This window comes from Aulonocara sp. 'chitande type north' Nkhata Bay, linkage group LG15, assembly GCF_057382095.1.
Source record: "Aulonocara sp. 'chitande type north' Nkhata Bay isolate Kocher_YH1m ecotype deep benthic linkage group LG15, A_spYH_male_GT1.1, whole genome shotgun sequence".
In the NCBI taxonomy this organism is placed as follows: domain Eukaryota; kingdom Metazoa; phylum Chordata; class Actinopteri; order Cichliformes; family Cichlidae; genus Aulonocara; species Aulonocara sp. 'chitande type north' Nkhata Bay.
Window position 1 is genome coordinate 28286067 of NC_141358.1, and position 27763 is coordinate 28313829.

General features: G+C 45.8%; 2 protein-coding genes and 1 pseudogene across 6 annotated transcripts in view; 1 reads left to right on the forward strand and 2 right to left on the reverse strand.

The window, feature by feature from the left end:
- ppp4r4 (protein phosphatase 4, regulatory subunit 4) overlaps positions 1 to 26342 on the reverse strand; it is a 31001-nt gene extending 4659 nt beyond the window's left edge. The window contains exons 1-22 of one of the 5 annotated variants that reach the window (XM_086265399.1): positions 25283 to 26342; positions 16332 to 16405; positions 11029 to 11131; positions 10768 to 10915; positions 10266 to 10339; positions 9526 to 9632; positions 9330 to 9437; positions 9025 to 9146; positions 8805 to 8927; positions 3725 to 3867; positions 3516 to 3635; positions 3295 to 3372; positions 3070 to 3153; positions 2834 to 3007; positions 2623 to 2728; positions 2368 to 2515; positions 2143 to 2287; positions 1997 to 2035; positions 1836 to 1907; positions 1697 to 1754; positions 1547 to 1624; positions 1392 to 1482 (exon numbers count right to left, since the gene is read on the reverse strand). In XM_086265399.1, the coding sequence (XP_086121525.1) occupies positions 1392 to 1482; positions 1547 to 1624; positions 1697 to 1754; positions 1836 to 1907; positions 1997 to 2035; positions 2143 to 2287; positions 2368 to 2515; positions 2623 to 2728; positions 2834 to 3007; positions 3070 to 3153; positions 3295 to 3372; positions 3516 to 3635; positions 3725 to 3867; positions 8805 to 8927; positions 9025 to 9146; positions 9330 to 9437; positions 9526 to 9632; positions 10266 to 10339; positions 10768 to 10915; positions 11029 to 11131; positions 16332 to 16405; positions 25283 to 25390 (2303 nt within the window). In that variant the 5' untranslated portion in view covers positions 25391 to 26342. Of the gene's footprint in view, positions 1 to 1391; positions 1483 to 1546; positions 1625 to 1696; positions 1761 to 1835; positions 1908 to 1996; positions 2036 to 2142; positions 2288 to 2367; positions 2516 to 2622; positions 2729 to 2833; positions 3008 to 3069; positions 3154 to 3294; positions 3373 to 3515; positions 3636 to 3724; positions 3868 to 8804; positions 8928 to 9024; positions 9147 to 9329; positions 9438 to 9525; positions 9633 to 10265; positions 10340 to 10767; positions 10956 to 11028; positions 11132 to 16331; positions 16406 to 25282 lie in introns of all 5 variants that reach the window. The other 4 variants (XM_086265402.1, XM_086265404.1, XM_086265401.1 and 1 more) reach the window with 4 other exon arrangements.
- On the reverse strand, positions 3886 to 8798 carry LOC147313319 (uncharacterized). Its single transcript, XM_086265398.1, has one exon. It carries the CDS (start codon positions 7753 to 7755, stop codon positions 4834 to 4836), a length of 2922 nt encoding a protein of 973 aa, XP_086121524.1. The 5' UTR covers positions 7756 to 8798; the 3' UTR covers positions 3886 to 4833.
- Positions 10835 to 13549, forward strand: LOC147313320 (uncharacterized; annotated as a pseudogene).
- Positions 26343 to 27763: the final 1421 nt, after the last annotated feature.

A 27763-nucleotide genomic window follows, 5' to 3' on the forward strand; every position in this document is an offset into this window, starting at 1 on the left:
CGAGCTGTAACTGAAAGAACAAGATCGCGAATACAAGCGGCAGAAGTGAGCTTCCTCCGAAGGGTGGATGGCCTCCCTTAGAAATAGGATGAGAAGTTCGGCCATCCGGGAGGGGTTCAGAGTAGAGCAGCTGCTGCTCCACATCGAAAGGAGCCAGCTGAGGTGGTTCGGGCATTCGACAAGGATGCCTCCTGGGCGCCTCTTGGGTGAGGTGTTCCGGGCATGTCCCACCGGGAGGAGGCCCCGGGGCAGACCCAGGACATGCTGGAGAGATTATATCTCTCGGCTGGCCTGGGAACGCCTTGGTGTTCCCCCGGATAAGCTGGAGGAGGTGGCTGGGGAGAGGGAGGTCTGGGCCTCTCTGCTTAGGCTGCTGCCCCCGTGACCCGGCCTCGGATAAAGCGGATGAAGATGGATGGATGGATGGTATTGGGTCTTTAAGATAAGATGGAGCATGATTATTCAAGACTTTTATGTGTTAAGTAAGGATTTTAAGCTTGATTCTGGAAGCCAGTGAAGGGAAGCCAATACAGGAGAAATATGCTCTCTCTTTCTAGTCCCTATCAGTACTCTTGCATTTGGATTAACTGAAGGCTTTTCATGGAATTTTTAGGACATCCTGATAATAATGAATTACAGTAGTCCAGCCTTGAAGTAAGTAAATATTTCAAATTTTAGAAATATTACACAAATGGAAGAAAGCAGTCCTAAATATTTGTTTAATATGTAAATTGAAGGACATATCCTGGTTAAAAATAACTCCAAGGTCCTCACAGTGTTACTGGAGGCCAAGGTAATGCCATCCATTGTGTATCTGTTGCCATAAGGATAATGTTTATATAATTTTTTGTCAATGTCATAGCTGTAATTGCAAGTGGAATCTGTTACTTTTTTTTTCATTTAGTTGAAATGGTGCTGATTTTATTTTGAAGGTCAAGCTTGCCTAAACAATTATTGCACTGCTCGTGTGTGAGAGTGGGTATAAGCTACCGGTAAGCAAGTAGGAAGCAGGAGCGTGCAATGTGCTGGGTAAAAGCTTTAACTAAAAAAGTGGACAATTGTAAAGAAACTTCAGAAGAATGGCAACCAGTTCATTTTGCGACATGCAGCCAACGAGGCATTATTAGCATGATCTTTTTTTTACTGTAATAAATGTTATTTTACATGTGGTCTTATTTTGTATTAATGGTCTTTACTTTGTCAATATTATATATAATATTCACAGTTGGTCACAGATGAGATCTTTGTATAGCAGAATTCAAACCTCAGGCTAGACTCAGAATGACCTTTGTATCAGCCTTGTTAATACAGAGACACACATTTTTTCTGTGCTGCAGAAGGTTTACATGTATGTAATTAAGGGTGAGGGTGGAGGAAGTTGATGTTCTTACAGAGATCTGTCTGAGGTCACAGGTTTAGATGTTGTCGGCTGACTGGTGAGGGACCGACTCCGTGACAGCTTTGCCTTTCTCATCTCTTTACCTGCACAGAGAGGAGATCATCATCACCGTCATCACCATCATTAACATCATCATCATCGTCTCACCATAGGAGGATGAGGCGCCTGCAGATGAGGACACAGACATGGACTTGGTGGCAGATAGACTGGTCTTGCTGTCTCTTCCTGTCAAAGAAACATGGTTTACAGACTGAACTGCAGGTCTAAATTTCTGCTGAGACTGCCCCCCCAGCTCACTTTTTCTCTCCGGGTGTTTGTCAGAGTTCAGTTTTCCTTCATTCTGCTGCCTCTCCAGCTGTTCCTGACAACACAAAGACATTTTTATAACAAAGCAAGGCAGCTCAGGCTGTAGTCTAGTAGCAGGTCTCAGACTCACCATCTCCAGCAACAGCGTCTCCTCCTTCTCCTTCTTCTGGTCCAACAAGTCCCTCTCCTGCCTCTTATGAAACTGTCCACAGACACAAGACATGAAGGAGGTTAGAGGTCAGTAGTAAACCTGTATTCTCATTTCAGCTCCATGTTAAAGCAACTTCTTACAGGTTCTGAGAGGTCTAGTTTGTCCAGTTCCAAGACTGTCTGGAAAAGACGATGGAAACATTGATCACCTTCATCAACAACACAGTCAGAATCTGAAGTCTGCAGACCTGAATATCTGGAATAGTCTGGACTCTGGTAGGCGTTACCTTGCGAATCATGGCCACCACATCTTTGTCTTTCTCTTTGCAAAGCAGCTTCTGGACGCAGAAGTCAAGTTTCTGTAGCAGCTGTTTGTCAGCTGGCAGACGAAGCGAAGAACGCAACCTGGGCAGCAACTGGCACAGCTTGTACCTGAGAGCCAGAAAGGTGTGTTTAGTAGGATGTCGGACAGATTTGCCAATGTCTCATTGGACGAAATGAGTATGATGTACCTGACATTGGCAACTGGGTCATGGACTAGCTCCAGTGCTGGAATCAGGAAATGTTTGTTGAAGTATTTTCTGGAGAAAATCTCTGTGGCAGTTTCACAAACATCTAGGAACCTCAGACGATGCCAGTAGCTGCGTCCCTGAGCCAGATCTGAGATTATCAGATTGTCAGCATTTACATGTTAGCTGCATTCCTATTGATGTTCTGCTGTTCAAATATCAGAGTAAAAGTGCCAGAAGAACCAGAAATGTTCTGACCTTGTATGAGTCGCCCCATCATCTCCTGACGCTGCTCCTGTTTGCGGTTGTAGCGCAGGAATGTGCAGAATGTGCGAGCTGCCGCCTTCTGTACCGGCAACACTTTCTGCAACCAAAACAGCAGCGTTATTGTCACAGGTTCACCTGTGGGATACTATGGGATATTGTATGTAGCATGCTGTGACGTGGTGTGGCATGTGGCAGTGCTCACATTGGTGGTGAGGATAATGAAGATGCGAGGTGAGAAGCTCTGGTGTAGCAGCTCTCCAGGAAGCAGTCTTGCCAGGCAGCTATAACGTTGTAGCAGCTTCTCGTGAAGCCGCCAACGTAAGGAACGTCCAATCTTCTGTTCAGCTAACAGTAGTCCTGCCATCAGATCTGGGAACTTGATTAAAGGAAGCAATGAGAGATAAACTAAAGTGAAAATGAAAATTTTTATTTTCTCACCTTATTGTCCAACGTCTGGTTCTCTCCTCGTGACAGAACTGCCTCCAAAGTTTCTTCTACATGAGTCATCAGAGCATCCAGCACCTCAAGAGAAAATCCAACATAACACTTTATTCAAATAAAACCTGATGTATGATTTTCTAAACTGTGACATCACAGAAAGTTATTGGCATTTGGCCCTAAATCCTGATTGATGAAACAGTGATAGTGGGCATTGCCGCTCACCTCCAGTGCATCATCCTGAAGCAGACACAGAAGTTCTTTGTGGACCAGCTGGACTTTTGAACCAAGCAACTTGACCACCTGACAGCAAGGTGGGAAAGGAAGCAGTCAATCAGAGTGAGGCAATCATTTAGCAATTTTATTTGATCATTTATGTCTTTCTTTCTCAGCCAAAAGGCCCAATCCCTGAGGATAGACCATCTGGAATCAGGCCTGGATCTCACCTGGTGGAAACTGGCTGCTGCGCTGCGCCGGACACAGACCTCTGGGTCACTACAAAGACTAGAGAAAGAAGGGTACAGCTCCGATAGGAAATGAGCTGTGTCTGCAAAAACCACCATAGCCTGCATGGAGAGAAGAGGAAGTGACCCCACCACCTAAAGAGCTGACGAACTGTGAGTGTTTGTCTGTGGGTTTGTGTGCACATGTGTACCGGCAGGTTGTAGCAGCAGTTGCAGCGGATAAGCGTGGATTCGTTGTTGCTATCAGTCTGGTTTCCATCAGTCTGCAGTCCAGTGGTACACATCTCCTTAAATGTCTGCAGTAAATGACTCTTCTGCTCATCTAACAGTGAGCCTGAAACACGATCATCAAACAGTATGATCCACAGAAGTGATCTAAAACAGAGTGTTTCAGATCACTTCTGTGGATCACAACAGACTGCTCTTTTCAAGCACTCCTTCCAGGTTCCTGTCCCTCAGCAGGCAGTGTTCAGATATTCTGCAGTGCTGGTGTTCTATAGGGGCAAGGCTTTCACACCGGGTGTCACGGTCTGGCTGGGGCAGACTGTATGTGTTGCAGAGGAGGACTCAAACGCAGACCAAAACGTGGTGTGGATTAACAAAACAAGCCGTTTATTGAGGTTAGCAACGAGGGTACAAAATAATAGGGCATCGGTGAAAACTAAACAATAACCTAAACTGGGTGAACTAATAACAAAACATGAAAAACCTTAACCATAGTGAACTGACATGGGTACCTGGAGATGAGACATGGATGAGCAGACGACCTGACAATGGCATGAAGAAAACAAAAGGCAAATACAGACATGAGGTGATCAGGGGAAGTGGCGACACATGGGGGAAAACAGCTGACAGACATAAACCTAATGACAGGACCAGGAGAGGAAAGCTAAATACAATAAACAAAGAACACATGACATTGTCAGAATAAAACAGGAAATACTAAAACATGACAACACAACTTAACAGACCTAATATGTGATGAATAAATACAAAACCCCAAAACATAGAAAACCCAGGAACAATAACTGCCTAAACTAAAGGCAGATAGGAAATAACACAAACTAAATCACATAACAAAATGAGACAAATACAAACATGAACTCAGAGCGCTGGGTCAGAGACCCAGCCTGTGACAGAGCCCCCCCCCTCAAGGGCGGATTCCAGACGCCCAAAACCTCGAAAAACAAAACCAAAAACAACCCACCAAGGGCGGGCGGTGGGGTCCAGGACGGAGGGCCAGAAACAAGGCCAAAAAAACCAAAATGTCCATCAAAATCACAGGAGCACAGGGAACAGTTCATGACTCCTCAGGGGGCCGACCCGGAGGGTGACGGTCCAGAAAATCATAGTTCATGTGATCAGGGGGCCGGCCCGGAGGCCGACGGCACAGAAGTCCATGGTCGAACAGTTCCGGGGGCCGTCCGTGCGGACGGCAATGGTGGCGACATGGAAACCGTTCAGGGGGCCGACCGTGCGGACGGCAACGGCGTAGAAACAGTTCAGGTGGCCGACCGTGTGGACGGCAACGGCGTAGAAACAGTTCAGGTGGCCGACCTCGACGGCGGTGACGTCCAGCAGGTGGCCGAAGATTCCCAGGTGCAGAGCGAGGCTTGGGCGGCGGCATAACAGCCGTAGGACCAGGCGACGCTGAAGCAGAAGCCGAGGAAGACTCGGATGAGGCCGAACCAGGCGAGGCAGAAGCTGAGGCCGGACCAGGTGAGGCAGAAGCAGGAGCAGAGGCCGAAGCCGGACCAGGCGTAGATGAAGACTCTGACGAAGCCGGACCAGGCGTAGATGAAGACTCTGACAAAGCCGCACCAGGCGAAGATGAAGACTCTGACGAAGCCGCACCAGGCGAAGATGAAGACTCTGACGAAGCCGCACCAGGCGAAGACGAAGGCTCTGATGAAGCCGCAGCAGGCGAAGCACAGGCTGGAGCTGCAGCAGGCGAAGCACAGGCTGGAGCTGCAGCAGGCGAAGCACAGGCTGGAGCTGCAGCAGGCGAAACAGAAGCAGAATCTGAAGGTGGCTGGACGGGCTCCTCGGGCCCCCCAGCTGACGTGGCTTGAGGCTGGACGGGCTCCTCGGGCCCTCCAGCTGACGTGGCTTGAGGCTGGACGGGCTCCTCGGGCCCTCCAGCTGACGTGGCTTGAGGCTGGTGCGGTTCTCCTGAACCCCCAGCTGACGTGGCATGAGGCTGGTGCGGTTCTGCTGAACCCCCAGCTGACGAGGCATGAGGCTGGACGGGCTCCTCGGGCCCTCCAGCTGACGAGGCATGAGGCTGGACGGGCTCCTTGGGCCCTCCAGCAGACGAGGCATGAGGCTGGACGGGCTCCTCGGGCCCTCCAGCAGACGAGGCATGAGGCTGGACAGGCTCCTCGGGCCCTCCAGCTGACGTGGCATGAGGCTGGATGGGCTCCTCGGGCCCTCCAGCTGACGAGGCATGAGGCTGGATGGGCTCCTCGGGCCCTCCAGCAGACGAAACTTGAAGCCGGCTGGGTTCACCCGAACCCCCAGCAGACGAAACTTGAAGCTGGCTGGGTTCTCCTGAACCTCCAGCAGACGAAGCATGAAGCTGGCTGGGTTCTCCTGAACCTCCAGCAGACGAAGCATGAAGCTGGCTGGGTTCTCCTGAACCTCCAGCAAACGAAGCATGAAGCTGGCTGGATTCTCCTGAACCCCCAGCAGACGAAGAATGAAGCTGGCTGGGTTCTCCTGAACCTCCAGCAAACGAAGCATGAAGCTGGCTGGGTTCACCTGAACCTCCAGCAAACGAGGCATGAAGCTGGGTGGATTCTCCTGAACCTCCAACAGACGAAGCATGACCAGCAGGTGTAGAGACCACCGGCTGGACAGAAGGCTGAGCAGGTGATGGAGCGAATGACTGAGCTGAACAATGGGGAGCTGGCTGAGCTGCACAGTGGGCTAAGGGCTGAGCTAACGGAAACACAGGAAAATGAACTATTGACTGGGCTGCTAACAGAGCTAATGACTGAGCTATAGACTGAAAAGCATGCAGTAGTGATGGTGGTGTTGGTTGCGGACTGAATTCTCCTGAGCCTTCAGTAGAAACAGGAACGGGTGCAGGCACCTGCTGGACACTAGCCACTCCCACCCGAGGAGTAGGTACGGGTGCGGAGACGGGCTGTATCCTGGCTGACCTCACCCTGGGGACCGGCATGGGTGCAGGGGTGGACTGGTTCACAGCCCCCCTCACCCCGGAAGCCGGGACAGGCACCGGCAACGGCTGGGCAACTGCCCTTCCCACCCGAGGAGCTGGTACGGGTGCAGAAATGGACAGAGCCTCAGCTGGCCTGGAAACCAGAGCAGGGACCAGCTGGGCCTCAGACTCCCTCACCCGAGGAACTGGTACGGGTGCAGGGGTACGCTGGGCCCGAGCTGCCCTGGCAGCAGAAACACGAACAGGCAAAGGAGCAGGCTCAGAAAAAACAGTCTTAGAAACGGCAGGCTTAGGGTTAATATGTATTGGGTCGACAAAAACAGACCTAGCAAAAATGAATCCGCCGTCCACTTCATGTTTAGCAGTCTTAGTATTAGCAGTCCTTGGGTTAACGGTCTTAGAGTGAGCTGACTTGGGGATGATTGAACCAGACTTAACAAAACCTGAACTGAGTGTTGTAGACCTGGTAGAAGTGTTAACAGTTTTTCCTTTAACCGCATGTGCAGACTTAAGCGAGCGGGAATTGTCTTTCATCCCTCCCTGCGTAGAGGGAGTAAAACAAAACGGATCCTCCCAGTCCACGTCGTCATCCATAAGGGAAATTCCCCATGGATCGGAAGTGAGCCGATTGTTGTTAAGGTCAGACGGGACGTGAGAATAAAAGTCATTTTCACTCACCACCGTGAGCTGCTCAGCGATGTCCGGTTTATGGTGGCGTGCGCGCCGCTTCCTGCGAACAGAGGAAGCTGGCGGAGCGAGCGACTGAGCCCCTGGTGCACAGAATGGTGACACCGAGGCTGGAGCGTGAGCGCCTGAAGCCACACGGAGGACTCCCACCTGAAGCGAGCGAGGCTTAGATGCAGGCAGCGCAACAGGCGGGGACTTTCGGCAGCTCTTGGGACCTCCGAGAGCTAGCCGAGTCCCGTGGAAAATGCGCTCGTAGTCGGGGGTACGCCACGGCTTCCAGCGGAGCTCCTCCTCCAGCTGGGCGAAGGCTGCCTCCCGACGCTCGTAAAGCTCGCGGTCTGCTGAGTCCATAGTGGTCAGGTCGTACTGTCACGGTCTGGCTGGGGCAGACCGTATGTGTTACAGAGGAGGACTCAAACGCAGACCAAAACGTGGTGTGGATTAACAAAACAAGCCGTTTATTGAGGTTAGCAACGAGGGTACAAAATAATAGGGCATCGGTGAAAACTAAACAATAACCTAAACTGGGTGAACTAATAACAAAACATGAAAAACCTTAACCATAGTGAACTGACATGGGTACCTGGAGATGAGACATGGATGAGCAGACGACCTGACAATGGCATGAAGAAAACAAAAGGCTTAAATACAGACATGAGGTGATCAGGGGAAGTGGCGACACATGGGGGAAAACAGCTGACAGACATAAACCTAATGACAGGACCAGGAGAGGAAAGCTAAATACAATAAACAAAGAACACATGACATTGTCAGAATAAAACAGGAAATACTAAAACATGACAACACAACTTAACAGACCTAATATGTGATGAATAAATACAAAACCCCAAAACATAGAAAACCCAGGAACAATAACTGCCTAAACTAAAGGCAGATAGGAAATAACACAAACTAAATCACATAACAAAATGAGACAAATACAAACATGAACTCAGAGCGCTGGGTCAGAGACCCAGCCTGTGACACCGGGTAACTTTAGAAGTGTAGAGCTCACTGAACTCCCAGACTTGCTGCTATTTGCAGCCTTTCACCTGATATGTCTTAACCTCCTAAGACCCAAACTCTTCCACCGCATGCGTTTTTAATTTCTCTTTGATATTTAGGTTGATTGGGACTTGATGAATGTAAAAACAAAGAATTACCAGATTTTTTTTTTTACCTAATTTTTGTTTCTAAGAAAAATGAGAGCCACATATGAGGATATTCATTTAAAATTTCCATAGAACAGTAGCAGTATAATGTCCTCGTAAGTGGATATCAGGCCCTTGTAGAGCAAAATTGAGTATTTTGGTCTAAATAACCCAAAATGTGATGTCCATATATGTGGACACCAAAAAAAATTAATTTAAACAAATGACTTTTGTTTCTACTGGTCCTACCTGCCAATTCATTGCAGAGCTTCCCAAACCGGAATGACAAAGATGCCATAATTGCTTCATCCTCCTGCAGCGAGGCCTCACACACCGCCATCACCAAAGGAATGACAACGTGGAGTTGGTCATCTGAGAAGAAGAATTTTTAAACCAGCTGTTTACAAATACACACTGAATAGACTAAAATACTGGGCCACCTATGCATACCGCATGAAATCTGACTTACCGCTGTCCATCATCTCCATTAGGTTGATGATTGTGTCAAAGGCAGCAAGGCGGACACTGCTGTCCTCATCTCCAGCAAGTTCCACTAGATCAGGAAGAAGCTCTGTCCTGGTGTCATCCACCCTGAAAGAAAAACAGCACATATGTTTGGTAGGTGTTGGGTTTTGTTTGATTTTTGGTTGCTTGGTTACTGTCTGGCTAGTGGTTGGTTAGTGGTGAGATTTCATCTGGTCGGTGCATGGCTTTTGATTGGTCAGTGTTGTGTTTTACCCAATGATTGTTTATTCAGTATTTGCTTGCAATTACCCAGTGGCTCTCGCAATGCTCTCCAGCTGACGGCACATACAGGCTCGGACTTCAAATTCCGGGTCCTGACATAAAGAACGAGCCAAAGGCAGCAGCTCCTTCTTTACACTGATGCACAGAAACAGAGTTAGTATTAGACCAAATGAGAGAACTCTTTGTATTATAATACTACAGAGTACTACTTGCTGCAGCTCACATGTAGGAATCAAATTTGCAGGCAACTTTTCCTAAAATGCGACAGCTAGCCAGCCGAGCCTGAGGAGCGTGAGACAGCTGAGACTGATGTAGTAGGGGGTTCAGCACCTGTGGAGACACGCATTTCATTGACCATATAAATCTGGTAAATAATCAGTTCAAGTCAATTCTTTTGCAATTAAGCCTAATCTTAAAAGTAGAGATAGTGTCTGTCTCCCTCCTATTCTACTTTTAAATATTGTATGAACAACAAGTAAGCCTGCAGTGCGAGAGCGAAGTGTTATAATGGGGTAATATGGTACTATAAAGTCATTAAGATAATAATAATAATAATGGATACTTTATTGATCCCCATGGGGAAATTACTTGTTTTTCTCTGCATTTGACCCATTCACTCAGTGAAGCAGTGGGCAGCCCACTAAGCAGGTGCCCGGGGAGCAGTGTGTAGGGACGGTACCTTGCTCAGGGGTACGTCAGGGTAGCCGTTAAGTGGATTCGAACCGCCGACCTTCCGATCATGGGGCGACCACTTTACCTACTGAGCTATCCCTGCCCCAAAAGATAAGATGGGGCCTGATTGTTTAAGACGTTGTATGTGAGGAGCAGGATTTTAATTTCTGGATTTAACAGGGAGCTAATGAAGGGAAGCCAAAATAGGAGAAATATGCTCTCTCTTTTTAGTCCTTGTAAGTACTCTTACTGCAGCATTTTGGATTAACTGATTAGCCAGCATTAACTGACCTCTTGTTTGATGGTTTCTTTGGGCAGAGCGTTGATAGCTAATAGCAGAGTTTCCAGCCAGGCGTTGCTCACCACTGTCAATGAAGATGGCAAAATCAGTAACAAACAAGGCAACTTTGATGTCAGAATGTCAGATATACAGATGTTTTATACCTGTATGTTGGCAGTATAAAAATGATGTCATTATTTATAAGCCATGGAATATTCTTAAAATCTGGAGCAAGCAAAAGTTGCTTTTATTGAATATTGTCTTTGGGGTGTGAGGTTAGAGCTTATCCCAGCTGTCATACGTACACCGTAGACTGGAAAGGTCCATCAAAGAATAACACCACAATTATAGCACTTACACAAAAATCGCAACCACACACCTTCTCATCAGGACCTACAGATCTCTACAGGGAGAAAGGACCTGGACACATTTGAAACTGTTATCAATGAAAGGAGCCCAGCAAACCAGGGTTTCTTTTTTTCTTGTTGTCACGTCTGAAGTTCAGGTTTTTACCTGTGTCTCTGTGGTTCAGGTGCAACAAGACAATCTTTAGGATGGAGTAAGTGTGGGTGTGGATCAGTATGATGTCATCTTGAAGGATAGTTAAAAATGACGCCGCTGCAGCCAGCTGGATTTCAGCTCCAGCTCCGTTCAGAACCTCCTGGGTCACACAGACAGGACAGGTTACCTGTAAGACACACCTGTACATTGCACCTGTCATTTTGTGGCCATACTCTGATGTCCTTGAAGTACAGTGTGACAGAGGTAACTTACCCGAACTTTTGGTACCACTCTACGAAATGTTTCAGCTGGATTCTGTCGGACGAGACTCGAGAGGTTACTGATGACACTGACCCTCTGCACCTCCTGACCAACACTGAAGAGCCGAGGGGAGACAGCGGGGATGCAGAGTTGACATAGAAGGGGAGACGGAGGGAAGAGAGAGGGGAGGAAAGAGGGGAGATAGAATGAGTAGTCAGAATGTTTCCAGGTCAGAAAGGTGTGGATTGGTCTATGGTAGCTGCTTTGCACTGTTCAGTTTCATCTTCTACTGCTGTTACTACTGCTGAAACACAACAAACTACTGCTCTTTATTTGATGTTGTTTATTATATTGTTTATTATATTGCTCTCTTTTTTTTGCTTGTTTTCTCTTTTTTCTTTCTCAACATGTGATCTAGGTGATTGATATATGTATTTTTTGTCTGTTTGTTTTGTTGGTTTTTGTTTTTTTGCCCTTTATCACCGTTCCTCTTCCCTGCTGTTTTTCTTTCCCTACCTCTCTTTCTTTCTCCCTTTTCTTTCCCCTGTCCCATGTGTAGCAAGTGAAAATAGAATAAAATAAACAATTGTGGTGGACCACTGGAGGGCTCCACTCACACCCAGTTCTCAGGAAGTGTTGTTGCTGTGTTTTGGAGGGAAAAGTATTCAGTTGTGTGGTGATGAGTAATAAACTAGCAGTGTTAATCGAGAGCTCTCGTGTCATCTGTGTTTACCTCCACAATGGTAACCCCTGACTCGAACATGGTGCAGTCCGATGGTGGCACCGACTCCGCTCTGGATGCATCAGCAGCCGCCAGCCCTCTGCCTACGGCTGCAGCTGCGTTTGCTGTGGCGCTCAAGCTGCCAGACTTTTGGCTTCACGATCCCCCGTCGTGGTTCGTGCAGGTGGAGGCTCAGTTTGCTCTTCGTGGCATCTCGGCTGATATCACCATGTGGTGGCCTCTCTCAACCCACTAGCCACTCGTCGTGCGTTGACTCTATTCCGGGACCCACCCACCCGAGGGAAGTATGCCGCCCTTAAGGAGTTGCTTCTTCGGCGCAATGCCCTCTCCAACGCAGAGCGAGCCGAGAAGCTCCTCTGCCTCTCAGGCCTGGGTGGCGGTACGGCTCTCGAACTGATGGAGCACATGCTATCCTTTCTCGGACCGGACGACGGGGGATTCCTCTTCGCCCACATCTTCCTCCGACAGCTGCCGGCTGCCGTGAGAGCCGGCCTCGCCAACTCTCCGCTTCTGGGCACAAAGGATTATCGCTCACTGGCTGAGGACGCGGATCATATTCTCCTGGCTACCCGCACTTTCCACGATCACGACCTAGTTCCAGCCTCACCGGCGGCGCCTTCCACTTCCCCGTTGACCTGCCCCGACGTATCCGATCCTTCGCTGACGGCAAAGATCGCGGCACAGCAACACCACGGACGGGACCTCTGTTTCTACCATCAGCGTTTTGGCGCCGGAGCGCGCTGCTCTCTGCTGCCTTGTGCTTTTCTGACCCTGGGACACGGGCCCCGCCAGCGCGCTGTAGCGGCCGCCACTGCTAGCGACAAAGAAAAACTGCTCTTCATAGAAGACTCGCGCTCTGGGAGACGTTTCCTAGTGGACTCCGGCTCCCAGAAGAGCCTCCTTCCCCCGTCCGGAGGCGACAGTTTAGCAGCAGGCTGCGGACTGCAGCTTATTGCAGCTAATGGCTCTCCCATCGCAACGTTCAGGGAAAGGTTCGTGACTGTTTGTTTTCATGGTCAGGATTTCCAATGGACCTTTGTTGTTGCCACTAGCTCTGTACCTATTTTGGGCGCCGATTTTCTTTGTGCCCACGGACTGCTGGTCGATGTCACTAACAGACGCTTAATTGATGCCCTGTCTTTTTCTTCAATACCCCGTTTCACTCGCACCATCGAGCCCCTGAATCGGGCTAATTTTGTGACTTCAGGGAATGTTTTTCAGCGTTTGCTCTTGGAGTTCCCTTCACTGACTGTTCCTAATTTCTCGAACACGGCAACGAAGCACAGGGTTGAACATTATATTCCGACGGTCGGTACCCCGGTGTTCGCACGCGCGCGCCGCCTCGACCCTGCGAAACTCTCCGTCGCTCGGGAAGAGTTTGCCGCAATGGAGCGCCTCGGCATAGTGCAGCTGTCGAATAGTGCCTGGGCTTCTCCGCTACACATGGTGCCCAAGTCAGACGGTCGGTGGCGGCCGTGTGGGGATTTTCGCCGTTTGAATAATGTTACAGAGAACGACCGTTACCCCATTCCCCACATCCAGGATTTTTCCGGCCACCTCGTATCGTCAAGGTACACGAAGACGAAAGGCAGCCCGCGCAAGACAGTCTGGGCGGCGCCTTTCAGGCCGAATGGTATGCGCGAAAAATTCAAACAGGCCGAAAGGGGTAATAACGGCAGTTTTGGGGACGTCTTCGGTGCGCACGGGAACCCGCTGATACCCCCGCACCAAGTCAATTTTAGAAAAAATCGAGGTGCCTTGATTTTTTCTAAAATTGACTTCAGCGGTTGATGGACTCTGTCTTGCGCGGGCTGCCTTTCGACTTCGTGTACCTTGACGATATATTGGTGGCCAGCTGTTCTGAGAGTCAGCACGCGTCCCATCTGCATCAGGTTTTCCAGCGCTTGGCGGCACACGGCCTGATCGTCAACTTCTCCAAGTGCCAGTTTGGCTTGCCGGTTCTGGATTTCTTGGGCCACCGCATTTCCGCTGATGGTGTGGTTCCGTTGCCAGACAAGGTCCGGGCCGTTTCGGCTTTTCCGCGTCCCGCGTCCGTTAAAGCGCTGCAGGAGTTCTTGGGGATGGTCAATTTGTACAACCGCAGAGCTGCGCACCTGCTGCAGCCTCTCTATGCTGCCTTGAAAAAGGTAAGGTAAAACAGGTAAGGACCCAATTGATTGGCTCACTGAACGCATCCAGGCATTTTCTGGGGCCAAGGCCGCGCTGGCAAACGCCGCCCTGCTGGCCCACCCGTTTCCGTCGGCGGAGATTGCGTTGACCTCCGACGTGTCGGACGTGGCGGTGGGCGCAGTGTTAGAACAGCGGGTCTCCGGTGCCTGGCCACTGCTCGCTTTTTTTAGTCGCACGCTTAGAAACAGTGAGCGCAAATATAGCGTTTTTGACAAGGAGTTGCTGGCCCTGCACCTCGCAACGCGGCATTTTCGTTTTTTCTTAAGGGTCGGAGCTTCACCGTGTACGTTGATCATAAACCCTTGACATTCGCGATGTCCAAGGTCTCTGATCCGTGGAGCGGGCGCCAGCAGCGCCAGTTGGCAGCCATTTCCGAGTTCACAACTGACATTCAGCACGTGGCTAGTAAGTCCAACTGCGTGGCTGACTGTCTATCCCGCGTGCTGGTTTCTCCCGTTTATGTTGGCATAGACATTGAGGCTATGGCCGCTGACCAACAGGCCGACCCGGACATCCTTGCCCTTCGGTCTGCGCAAACGGGCCTTGTACTGGAGGACAGACCCGTGTGGAACGGTGGGCCTAGCCTGTTTTGTGATGTTTCCACCAGCCGTCCACGCCCTGTAGTTCCCCTTTCGTGGCGTCGTTGCATTTTCGACTCCGTACACACCCTCTCTCATCCAGGCGTCCGGGCCTCGGTCAAGCTGGTCAGCTCTAGGTTCGTTTGGCCGGGCCTTCGTAAATCGGTGAAAGACTGGGCAGCCGCGTGCATCCCATGCCAACGTGCTAAGATCCATAGGCACATAGGCGCCCCTCGAATCCTTCCGCGTTCCAGGGAGGCGTTTTGATCATGTGCATGTGGATCTGGTTGGTCCTCTGCTGCAGTCACAAGGTTTCACGCACCTTTTAACTGTAGTGGACTGCACAACCAAGTGCCTCTGGCGTCTACTACAGCAGCAGCAGTGGCCAAGGCATTTTTGTCAACGTGGGTTTCGCGTTTCGTTCCCCCGCCGACATCACCTCAGACAGGGGCCCCCAGTTCGTTGGTCTGCCATGGCTGACGGCCTGGGGGTCAAGGTCCACCAAACCACTGCGTACCACCCACAGGCCAACGGGATATGCGAACGTTTCCACCGGTCGCTTAAGGCCGCTTCTCTCACAGATGGCAACTGGGTTGACCACCTTCCATGGGTTTTACTGGGGTTGCCCTGCGCGGTTAAAGAAGATCTCAGGGCTTCCTCGGCTGAACTTGTCCTCGGTCAGCCCCTCCGGGTCCCTGGGGAATTCTTGCCCGAGAGCCCACCCCCGTGCTTCGCTCCCTATGTGCTGTCTCAGCCGTTCTGGACGTTTAATTAAAGCAAGGGTTCTGGACTAGGGGATGACCCTACTGGGTGTTCGGGGGGGGGGGGGGGCATGTGTGGTGGACCACTGGAAGGGCTCCACTCACACCCAGTTCTCAGGAAGTGTTGTTGCTGTGTTTTGGAGGGGAAAGTATTCAGTTGTGTGGTGATGAGTAATAAATGAGCAGTGTTAATCGAGAGCTCTCGTGTCGTCTGTGTTTACCTCCACACAATAAAAGCAAAGGTGAATCAAATAGACCAAGGCCGGGATGGTCCATTTGATAAAGTAAATCCATTGGGCATCTTTCTTTGCCTTTAGACAATAATTCTGATGGCAAAAGAACCAAACGGGACGGGGGGGGGGCAGTGAAGGCAAGCACTACGAACATATTACTTGTGATCTCATGAGGCTTGTTTGTGTCTCGTTTTTAAAAAAATATATTTTTGTTGTTTTGCTTCTGTTTCTTTACTTAATATTTATTTGAGAATAATAAAAAATATTGTTGATTTAAAAAATAACAAGCAAACAAACGAAGACGACCTGAACAGGGCAGGTTTATGGGTTCAGATCTGCTCCAGACTCCAGTCGGAGTCCTGTAGGCTCAAGTCCTGTTTATGAATGAGTTCAGTGAACTAATTTAAACCCTCTGGGATTGGACTGCTGATTACTTCCATTGTTCAATTAGCTCCACAGTTTACTGGGTCACAGCAAAGGAGGACGGGTGGAGGACAATGCTTTCAGCTCCACCCAAGGCATCCAGAAATCCACATAACTACAAAAGCTTTTGTATTTGTTCTTTACTGTAAACATAGCTGAACTTATTTTAGTCTCATTGTAACCTATTTAACTTAGAGAAAAAGAAACTCTGTGGCAGGTTAAAAAGGATTATGGTTATAGTCTCAGCTTGAACTCTGCTCCAGTTTCTTCATTTCCCCACAGGAATGAACAGATCTGCACCTGGAGCTGTCTGACAAACCTGGGGCACTAGGTGGGGTTTCAGTTTGAAGTGCTGTTGACCTGCGCATAAACCTTTGCTGAGACTCACCTGAGGAGGTAGACAGCTCTCTCAATGTCATTTAGGTCTTCATCCACAGTCAGCTGATCAATCTCTTCTGCAGTCTGATGGGAAAAACAAAAATACAAAGTCAGCTGATCAGAGTTACCTGTTTGATATGATTGTGCTGTCCTTAGGTGAGCTTTAATGACAGTTGACCCAACACAGACCCTAATCATATATGAGACCATCAGAGGTAAATATGACATTAAAAATCTCTAAAACTGCATTCAGCTTATGAAGCATAGTCTTTGTAAGATCTTTGTGTCTGCAGTCTCTGGTGGTCTTTCCTGGCAACCTCTGTGGTGGATATGCAAATGTGAATTAAGCTTTCTGTGACTCCAGGAAAATGTTTGTCTTGAGGTTGAGCTTAGACTGACTGACTTCTAAATTCTTCTAAATTCTGTTCCTTGGGACTGCTTGTTTTGGTTTTTGAGGCATTTCCCCACTCAAAAAACACCAGAATTTTTGGAGTGGGGAAAACACCAAACAAGGTGATCATTATAATGATCACCTTGTTTTCATGCAGTTGCAGCACATTGGAAACAGTTGTGTTTGGACATGGATTGGGATCATTTTTTGAGAACATTGAGTGATAGGATGTAAAAGCAAAAAAATAATGCATTAAAATGACCATGCGCAAACTTGCAGGAAACGAGCACAAGAGCAGTTTATGGGAGGAAAGAATTTGATTGGAGAATTAGGGTCTTAAGGTCACTGCCTCGGTGAGAGTGATTATGAGTACGAGAGGATCCCAGAATCAGGTCTGAGCAACAGTTAGGAATTCAGAGGTCAGTTAAGGGCTATATATATGTGAGGGAGGAGGGGGTAGTATTTGTTAACAGTCTGAATGGCCCAGTGGAAGAAGCTGTTTGAGAGGTGCTTGTATGCACAATAAATTTCTGTTGCAGAGATGTGGGGGTCTGATTTATTTGACTAAACAAGGGGGCCCAAGCTCCCATAAAGTAGGGCGAAATATTTTTTCTCTGAAAAAATATGATTCATGCCATAGAATAACTATTACTACAAAGGTCCCACAGGGTAGTAACAATAAATAACGTTAACTGCATGTTAGCACAGTAAGTACTAATACAGTAAAATTATTTCTCTGTAAAGTACACATTTTGCATTAAAATGTTTGTTGTCATCATATGATAACATGACAAGATGTGAGAAGTTAATGATAAGTCTGTGATATTGCCTGCCACACAGACTAAAGCTAATCAGACCTCTGTCAGACCTTTGTCAAAGATCATAGCCAGAGCCTTTTAAGGACCTGGGTATTAATACCTGTGGTAACTACAACTAAAAAACAAAAAAACACAAAAAAACCCCACCTGTGCTTAGAGCAACCCATAAAGAATGAGAAACAGCAACTCCAACTCTGACCCTATGATTGTCAGCTGGAAAAAAACAATGGAGTGCCCACTCCGGGTCAGGGATGAGTTCAAGTATCTCGGGATCTTGTTTATGTATAACTGTATAGATCAGTGTTTCCCAACCACTGTGCTGTGGCACATAGGTGTGGCGTGAGAAATGATTAGGTGTGCTGTGGAAGATTATCTGGACCTCTACTAAATGGTTGAGATGCCACTTAATGGTTTACGTATTTGTCATGCAAACACAAGTACAGTAGAATTTACAGTTGAAGAAAAATCAAATAAAGTGCCAAATTATAATTAAATTAATAACAAAAACTATCCCGGGCATTGGATACAGATTATTTCAAGTAGCATGCCAGCAAACATTGCTGGTTTTCATTCCATCAAAGGAAAGTATTATATCAAAAAACAAAATATATATTTTTTAAATCTGCAACTATGAAAAAGTGCAAAACACTCACATTCAGGCCATTTCTGATTGAATGCTACTGTGCAAAATCATTTTTGCTTTGCAAAAAATAAAAATAAAACAAAAACAGTGCAAATCTGGTTTGTTGACTTGGTTCAGACACAGCCAGGTGGAACCTTTTGAGAGCCATTGGTTTCTGGTTCTGTAGGGCACAGGAACTCGTGTAGACCAGGAATTCAAGTCAACGATGTATCCGAACAGCAGAATATGCCATCTCCTTAACTTGTAACTTATAACTTATAACTTGTCTTATACAGGTGTAATAGCATATCAGAAAACTCAGTTCCTCCCATATGCTAATTATATGTAAGGATGAGTGATGGGCATGCAATGGTGATCTTTGCGTTGGAGTTTTTGCTCCACCTTTTGACAGATGAAAGAGGCATGAACCCACAGGCATTGTTTAGAGGGTTGACACATTTGTTGTCGAACCATTTTACTGCAATCAGACCTTCTTCAGATCTGTAACCACAGGCCCTTCTTCATTAGGTTTTGGTCTGCCATCAGGGGAGCTCCACCAGTGCAGTTTGGCCATACAGTACCTGATACCCAAGGAGGTGTGCAAGTTCTGGACCAAGCTGAAACTTGTGAAGAGCTGAGGTTCTATTTATCAGTTTGCATAGTGTTTTTTACAACTTTGACTTCTAGAGGTAGCTTCTGTTCCTCTTCACTGAGGGCAACATATGCAAAGGGGACAGAACGTGGACGGAAGAAGTGTGGGGTGACATCACTCTTCACATGAATACCAGCTTTCCAAACTTGAGAAGCTGGAGAAGTACCAAGGGTTCAGCGAAGAGCTCAAGAAGATGTGGAGGGTGAAGGTAACAGTGGTCCAAGCGGTAATCAGAGCACTAGGTGTAGTGACTCCCAAGCTAGACAAGTGGCTCCAGAGATCCCAGGAACAACATTTGAGATCTCTTTCCAGAAGAGCGCAGTGCTAGTAACAGCTAAGATACTGCGCAGGACCCTCAATCTCCCAGGCCTCTGGTAGAGGACCCGAGATTGGAGGATAGACCGACTGCAGGGGTGAGAGGGGAATTTTGTTTTTTTGTTTTTTTTTTAAAGTTCCCATCTCGTCCTGTCAGCTTGAGGGTCCACCACTTCTATGTCTGGTTGGTTAGCCATCACCAACTTGTCTGTCTATCTGGAAGTCTGTCAGGATTTTAGCTCGGTCATTCTCGACCAGATGGCCAGTAATGCGTTACAAGTAACATGTTACTGTAATCCAATTACTTTTTCAAGTAACGAGAAATGTAAGGGATTAGCATTGCAAAAAAGTAATTATATAACTGTTACCTTCCCGTAAGCATACTGTGTTACTAAAGTGTTGTGATTTTGTTTGTGAGAGTGTCTCATGACAATGATGTAAGCACGTGCGGTGCACGTGGCAGCAACAGACGTGTGTCGATCAACAATGGATAATATGGAGTGTGGGAGAGAGTACAACCATGCAGCGTTTAAAGGGTGGATGTACTGAAATTACTTTAAGTTTTAGTCCGTAAAAAGTGACAAAAACATTAGCGTCCGCTGTACACTCTGCGTGGGAAGAAAACTTCTTTCGACAGCGAAAAATTTAACTTCAAATCTCAAGCACCTAGCAAGCCGCCACGGGAGTGTGAAATTCACTGAGAAATCTCTAAATCCTCCCACTGACACGACACTGACAAACCTCCATCGGCCCCACTCCTGCTAAATGGGTGAAAATGCATTTAAGAGCAACAGGACTTAGTGCCACTGAATCTTTGATTTTATTTATTTTTTGCTGTGTTTTACTTGAATCTATTTGAAAGAGCGAGTGTTAACACAAAACATTATTTTATTTTATATGCTGGAATATGCTGCCCCAAGTGGAGGAGTTCAAGTATCTCGGGGTCTTGTTCGCGAGTGATGGGAGAAGGGAGCCGGAGATCAACAGATGGATTGGGGCTGCAGCTGCAGTAATGCAGCCGCTGCCTTTTTTGTTTGTTTGTTTTATGAACTTGCCAATTCCTGAGCATTGCTGTAATTCTGCAGTAAAGCTATTCCACAGTTTTACTCCATAAATAGTTACGCAAAAAGTTTTAACATTTGACCGTGCTTTAAGGATCTTCAGATTCAACTTACCGCTTAGTTCATAGTCTCCTTCTCTGTCATAGAACATCCTCTGTATATTTCCTGGTAACATATTGTATCTAGCTTTATACATAATTTTTGCCGTTTTGTATTTTATAAGATCCATAAACTTCAATATTTTTAATTTCAAAAACATGGTGTTAATATGGTCTCTATATCCAGCTTTACTAATCATCCTGATTGCTTTTTTTAAAATTTTACATATTGGTTGAAGTGAAGTTTTATATGTGTTTCCCCAAATTTCCGCACAGTATTCCAAATATGGCAATATAAGTGAACAGTAAAGTACCCGGAGTGATTTGGAAGGCAAACAATATTTAACTTTACTCAGTATGGAGACACTTCTTGACAGTTTAGCTTGTAAATACTTTATATTAGGTTTCCAGCAGATTTTGTTATCTATTATCACACCCAGAAATTTGACATTATTTACTAATAACTTTGCTTCGGCATCTTTTTTATAATTTCCGAATAACATAAATGTCGTTTTTTCCAAATTTAATGATAACTTATTTCTATCAAACCATGTTTTCAGTTTAATCATTTCTTGTGTGACAATTTCCAAAAGCTGCTGTAAGTTCTCTCCAGCACAAAAAATATTTGTATCATCTGCAAATAGAATAAACTGTAATATATCTGATGTTCTACATATATCGTTGATATAGAGGATAAACAGCTTTGGTCCCAATACTGACCCCTGCAGCACTCCACAAACAATGTCCATACACTCTGATTGATGTTCCCCAATTTTCACAAATTGCTTCCTGTCTCTCAAATAACTCTTTACCCACTCTAACACCACTCCTCTAATGCCATAATACTCCAATTTATCGAGTAATATTTCATGATTAATTGTATCAAAAGCTTTTTTTAGGTCGATGAATATACTAGCTATACATTGTCTTTTATCTATATTGTTAGTGATATTTTCGATCAATTCTATTAATGCCAATGATGTTGATCTATTTGATCTGAAACCATACTGACTATCCGTTATTATTTTGTGTTTGTCTATAAATTTGTCGAGTCTATTAATAAAAAAATTTTCCAGTATTTTTGAAAATTGAGAAAGTAGAGAGACAGGCCTATAATTTGTGAATTGGTGTTTATCTCCATTTTTGAACAATGGTGTTACTTTAGCTATTTTCATTTGTGTCGGGAATGTACCAGTTTGTATGGACAAATTGCAGATATGTGTTAAGGGTTTGGAAATGCCCTCTATCACTTTTTTGACTATTTCCATATCTATGTCATCAGAGTCTGTAGAGTTTTTTGTTTGTAATTTCCCAACAATATCAATGATTTCCTTTTCTTCTACTGCCGTTAAGAACATTGAATGAGGATTGCGATCAATGAATCTGGTTTCTTTCTCTACCGAATCTGTCATATCAGGAATTGTTTCAGCCAAGTCTGGCCCAACACTTACAAAGAATTTGTTGAAATCATTTACCACATCGCTCATATTATTAATGTTTCTATCATTATTAGTGAAATACGAAGGATAGTCTGACTGTCCAGAGCCCTTTTTAATGATGGTATTTAATGTTTTCCAAATCCCTTTAGTATTATTTTTATTCATAATCAATAATTTCTCATAGTATTCCTTTTTACATGACCTCAAAATACTCGTTAATTTATTTTTATATTTCTTATATTTATTTTCAGCTTCTATACTTCGGTTCATTATAAATTCTCTGTATAAGGTATTTTTCTTCTTACATGCATTTTGCAATCATTTTGTATGGGCATTCTGCATATTTTTGTTTTTTACTATATTTCCTTACTGGGCAACGACTATTATATAACATTTTAAATTTTCCTAAAAAAATCTCATAAGCTTTATCAATATTTTTTTCCCTATACAGCGTCTCCCATTCTTGCTTGAGCAAATCATTTTTAAATGCATTTATTGACTCTTCTGTTCTCATTCGTTTGTATTTTACTATATTTTCCTGTGTAACCTTCCTATAATTTTTATTATACACTATAAAAACAGGTAGGTGATCACTGATATCATTTATTAAAAGACCACTTATGGATCTATTTTCTATTTCATTTGTAAATATATTGTCTATTAAGGTTGCCGATTGTGCTGTGATCCTGCTGGGTTTAGTGATCATTGGACAAAGTCCCAAGCTATACATTGTATTAATAAACTCCTCTGTCATTTTCTGTTTGCTTGGATTTAATAGATCTATGTTAAAATCCCCACAAATGAAGATGACTTTTTGGTTTGTCCTAGTGAATATTTTATCTACCCACTCCTTAAAAATTTCAGTATTTGAACCTGGTGTTCTATATATACAGCTTACAATGACATTTTTCTCTTTTCCCATACTAATTTCTATTGTTACACATTCTAATATATTATCTACCGCCATCGACATTTTTTCTACCATCTTGTATTTTAAATTTTTGTCCACAAACAAGGCCACACCACCGCCATTCTTATTCTTTCTATTTATAAGATTTAATTCATATCCATCTATTACAAAGTCCCCACCTTTCTCTTTATTAATCCATGTCTCAGATACTGCAATCACACTGAATGGATGTGTAAATTTGCTTAAATATTCTCTTATTTTATGAAAATTTGCATATAAACTTCTACTGTTAAAGTGAATTATAGATATTTTACCGTCCACCTTGACAGTTTTGTTGAATTGATCATCATTATGATAATAGCAGGTATTTTTGATGTTAAAAAAGTTCAGTTCTGGATCAATGTCCTGCTCTGTGAAATGTGTTTTGTATTCCTTGTTTGCTGGTGAATTTATCTCCTGATTAGCAATCCTTTGTGATAACAATGTATAGATCCCAGATAATGAGTTACTTGATTGTTCCATCCTTAAATGTGTTACGCTTTTAGCTCGTTGTTGTCTTCTATTACCTGCTTGGATGACTGTAGATTGTTAGCCCAGCTCCTTGTCTTTGTAGTTATATTACTTGTTAATGTTTTCCAGATCCTGCATGCATTTGATGACCAACACTTTAGCTTCCTCCGGTGTGCCGTTAAGCTTAATAAATATTTTACAGTTTGTAGTCCAGGTATTCTGAATTTTTCCCAGTTTCTTTAAGTGTCGTGCTTTCTTCGCCATGTCAGCGTTGGATTTTGTTAGATGGTCATTCATGTAGACATTCGATCCTTTTAGTTTCCTCCCCTGCTTCAGCAGTGCATTCTTGTGTTTCCTGTTTACAAATCTCATGATGATAGCTGGTTTATCACTAGCCTTTGAGGGTGTGGTGATGTATTGCATCTCTGTGTAGTTCTTGAGCCGCAGCATGGCACACAAGAAGGCATTAAGGCATATTTATAATTGAGCTATTTGTAAATATTAGAGCTATTTCTTATATTATGTAAACTTTGGATTATGTAGTATTATTTACTGTCTGTTATTGTTATTGTCTTGGATCAACTGTAACCCACACAATTTCCTTATGGATTATTAAAGTATTCTGATTTAAAAGGGTCGCTAACATGGCCTAGAAAATCACTGAAGGACCTCTGTAGCATCCGCTGTCTCAAAAAGGCACGCAACATCTTGCAGGACTGCACAAACACAGGACACCAGGTGTTTAAGCTTCTGCCCTCTGGCAGTTATCTTGTGTATATGGTATTTATTTATTTGCTTGTCTCCATCATCACTGTTCCCACCTGACCTGAAGTAAACATGACTCCTAAAGCCTGTAATACAACAAAGGACATTACTAATGATTACTAATGATCACTGATTATACAAAACCTTACATACACTTTGATCTGTTCATATAGATCAGGGTGAGGAACTCCAGGCCTGAAAGGCCGGTGAACCTGCAGGTTTTAGATCTCACCCTGGGTCAGCACACCTGAATGAAATGATTAGTTCATTACAAGGCCTCTTCAAGACATGTTGAGGGGGTTATTAGCCATTTAATCGACTGTGTTGGATCAAGGACACATCTAAAACCTACAGCACACCAGCCCTTGAAGCCTGGAGTTTCCCCACCCCTGGTATAGATCATAATCTTGAGCTCACACAGCGTTCTGCATTCATGCAGCAACAACTCAACAGGAAGTAGTTTTATTCCAGCTGTGTGATGTTCAGATATCAGCTGTGAGTTTAACAGCTATAAAAACTATAAATATATCAACGGGTTATGGATGAAAGCACATCATTTCCCTAGGGATTAATAAAATATTCTGACCCTGAAATGGAAAATGCAGTTATGATGAATGTTCTCATGATCTGCTTCACTTTGTTTAATATGTTGCCTGTTTTCATGAACGATCAGATGCTATGAATTAAGATTTGGCGTTTTCTGCTCCCTTTCCTAAAGGATGTTCCAGTGTCTCCTCTGCTAAAGGAAGCAATAAAGGAAGCACTGAAGCTCCTTTCCTTAGTGTTTGGAAAAATGGAACAGCTCTTGTTATGGGCGCAACACAGATACTTCCGGGTCACGTCTGTCAATGAGGAACTGTCCTGAGCATTCACACGTGCAGGAAGGTCGTAAGAGGACACGGAGAGGCTCACCTGAAGTCTGACTGACCACTGTCAACCATAACAACACATACACATGCACACAGTGCAAGTGTGTTTGTCGTCATCACATCAGCTTTCTCCCGTAAGAACACCCAAGCTCCGCCTCCTCTCTCAATGTCATCATGGTGAAACCCCGCCCACACAGCTACAGGTGTAAGAATCAGGCAGCGCGTTTATCTTTTCAGTTACTGATCAGTCATGAATAGCGACTGTCTTAAATTAGATCAGAGACAGCTTCACTCTGTTTCTCATGATTACTGGTTAATCGATCAGTTATTGGCCATTTTTCTCGATGCACCTCAGACCTGTCTGTCTCTCTGCAGACAGACAGGCGGACAAACTGCGTCATGCTGCGGGTCTCCCTTCTGCTTCCTCCACTGAAGCTGCTGATCTTCCTCCCACTAACTCACCCTCCTCCTCATTACTTTACGTTTCTCTCTCTCACACACACACACCCACCTTCAGGCTCCTGCGGATCGGCCTCTCGATGAAGGCGAGTTCCTGCAGCTCCTCCAGCGGGCCGCACAGCACGCCGGCCGGGCTCAGGGCCATCCTGCCGGGTAACATCTGGCTGTTAGAGGGGGGGCAGTCGTATCAGCTCCGACCATCCCTGTTGAGGGGGCGGGGGTTGCGGGGCTGTCACTAACCGTTTCCAAGGAGATCCCGGCTCGAGCTGAACGTCACTCCAGACTCCGTTCAAAAGTCTGACAAAGTCTCACGAACGCGCTCATTTGCACACGATGCAGCTATCAGAGATCCCAAACAAAACCCGTCCACACACTCACGGCACGATCTGCGGTTCGGCGCTCACAGAACTGCGATTCCTCCAGAAAAATCCCCCGTAACATCCCAAACTGTCACACCGTTACCGGGATGTGTCACACGTTTCCAAGCAGATCCAGTGCAGCGCAGAGAAGCCAGCCAGACTGCGTGTAAAAAGCTCCAGTTAACTCTTTTATTCCCCGAGGACTCTTCATTCACACCACACTCAGTCCAAAAGTCCGCACACGGAATTTATTCGGAGTAAATCCAAAGACTGAATGCAGGAAACCGCACAAACCGGGCGCGGGATGAATCAGATGGACCTCCTCTCCGGTTCGTCGCATATCTCCAAATATTCTGACAAAGTCCAGATCTTCTCCACCTGCTTCAGCTCCTCAGGGCTGCGGTGGGAGCGTCACGCAGAACTGCGGCTGCGCTCCTCCGTGCTCCTTTGAGTCCGTCATCCTCGACAGTGCACAACCGAACCGAATCGCCCACTCTACGTTCAGTGCTGGTCTGTCATACGCAGACCGGTACCGGACAGCGTCAAAGTTCACAGACGGTATCAGACTGATTTTCACACCAAAGGACGAAGAGGAGGAGGCTTCATCACCGTGAGTGACCCGTGAGCAGCAGAGCGGGCTGAGCGAACCTAAACGGAGTCATGAGGATGCAAGCCCGACCTGAACCGGGACCGAGAGATGAGCTGCAGGGCGTTAAGCTGGAGGCGCAGTGCAGCAGCTGATCCGTCTCCATGGAAACGACTGTCCGTGCTAATTCATAAAGTCCAGAACGTGTCTTCGATCTAGAACCCGCTCTCATTCTGAGCTGTCCCATCACCTGTAAACGCACCTGAAAGTTCAATAATCATCAAATAAAACTATCCACGTCACGTGCTTAAAATCCGCATTGATTTGTTTTATTTTGCAGGGTCAGGGTCACTTCCTGCATTCAGGGTTTTCTTCTTTTTTTTCTGAAATGTTTCTTTTTCCACGTGAACATGAAGCTCACAGCTTATGTGATGAATGCCTCACCTGTTAAGCTCTGAGATTGTTTCCTGTGTTCAATCATCATTTTAGAGCAGGTAATCACAGGTTAGCCCTGTTGGCCCTTTGTTAGATGCCTGGAGTTTCTGAATGACATGTAGTTGGGACAGAGCAGGCAGGTAAGCCACTTAAGTTACACTATCATACCGAGACAAAAAACACATAATGCAAAAAGATGGGGACAGGTGAGACCAGACAGACAGGAGGAGAAGGAGGAGGAGGAGAAGAAGAACAGGGGCTGACCTTCAGCTGCAGTCTCAGTGTCAGAGTTGGCTGACAGTCCGGCTCATGAAAGCTCAGAGTTGATCAGACCCTCAGACTCTGAACCAGAACCTTCTGCTGCACACCAGAGAGTGCTGCTTCCTGATTGGATGGTTTCACAGGTAGTACCCAGTCAACAGTTTGTTTTATTTTATTTTTATATGTTTGAATTTGTGGAACTTCCAACCACACTTGAATCCACTTGAATGTTGTTTTGTTTTTATCATCCAATTTGATTGTAATCAAACACTCAGTTCTGTGTTTACCAATTTTTTTCTTTAATGATTCTGATTTTGAATTAATTTAGGTTACATTTGTGTGTTTGAAATCATTGAATTTAAATGTGTGAGATGGGTTAGTAGTTGAGTCTTTGAAATTTTATCAGGCTGCTGTTGACTGACCGGGTTTAAACGATTGATACACAAATCAGTTAGTAGTTGTCTGGGCTGTTGTGAGTCTGGTTATGTGCATCGATCCTGTTTCCATCTGTGTTGTTGGTGAAGGCTGTTTTTCGGGTGCAGGACAGAAGATATTGCTGACAGCAGCTCTCGCAGTGTTTGAATTTTTGTCTTCAGCTTGGAGGAAACAAACACCGCTGACCCGCAGTCTTGACATCATTCAGCAGCAGCTGAGGCCAAAACGCCATCATCTTGGATGACCCGCTGCTGTTCACACGCTGCTGGCATTAACGAGAAACACAGAGAGCAAACCGTTTCCTGTTCCCCTGTCTGACATGGCAGTCTCTGAGCAGAACCTGGATGACTACAGTATCTACAGTCACCTGGCAGACGAGGAGCTGCTGCAGATCGCTGTTGAGAGAAGCTTGTCTGATAAACAGGCTTCATCATCATCATCATCCAAACAAACCCTA

What these genes read in the sequence shown, in the direction of transcription:
- LOC147313319 (XM_086265398.1), bottom strand. Translation starts at nt 7,755, where the DNA reads ATGGACTCAGCAGACCGCGAGCTTTACGAGCGTCGGGAGGCAGCCTTC.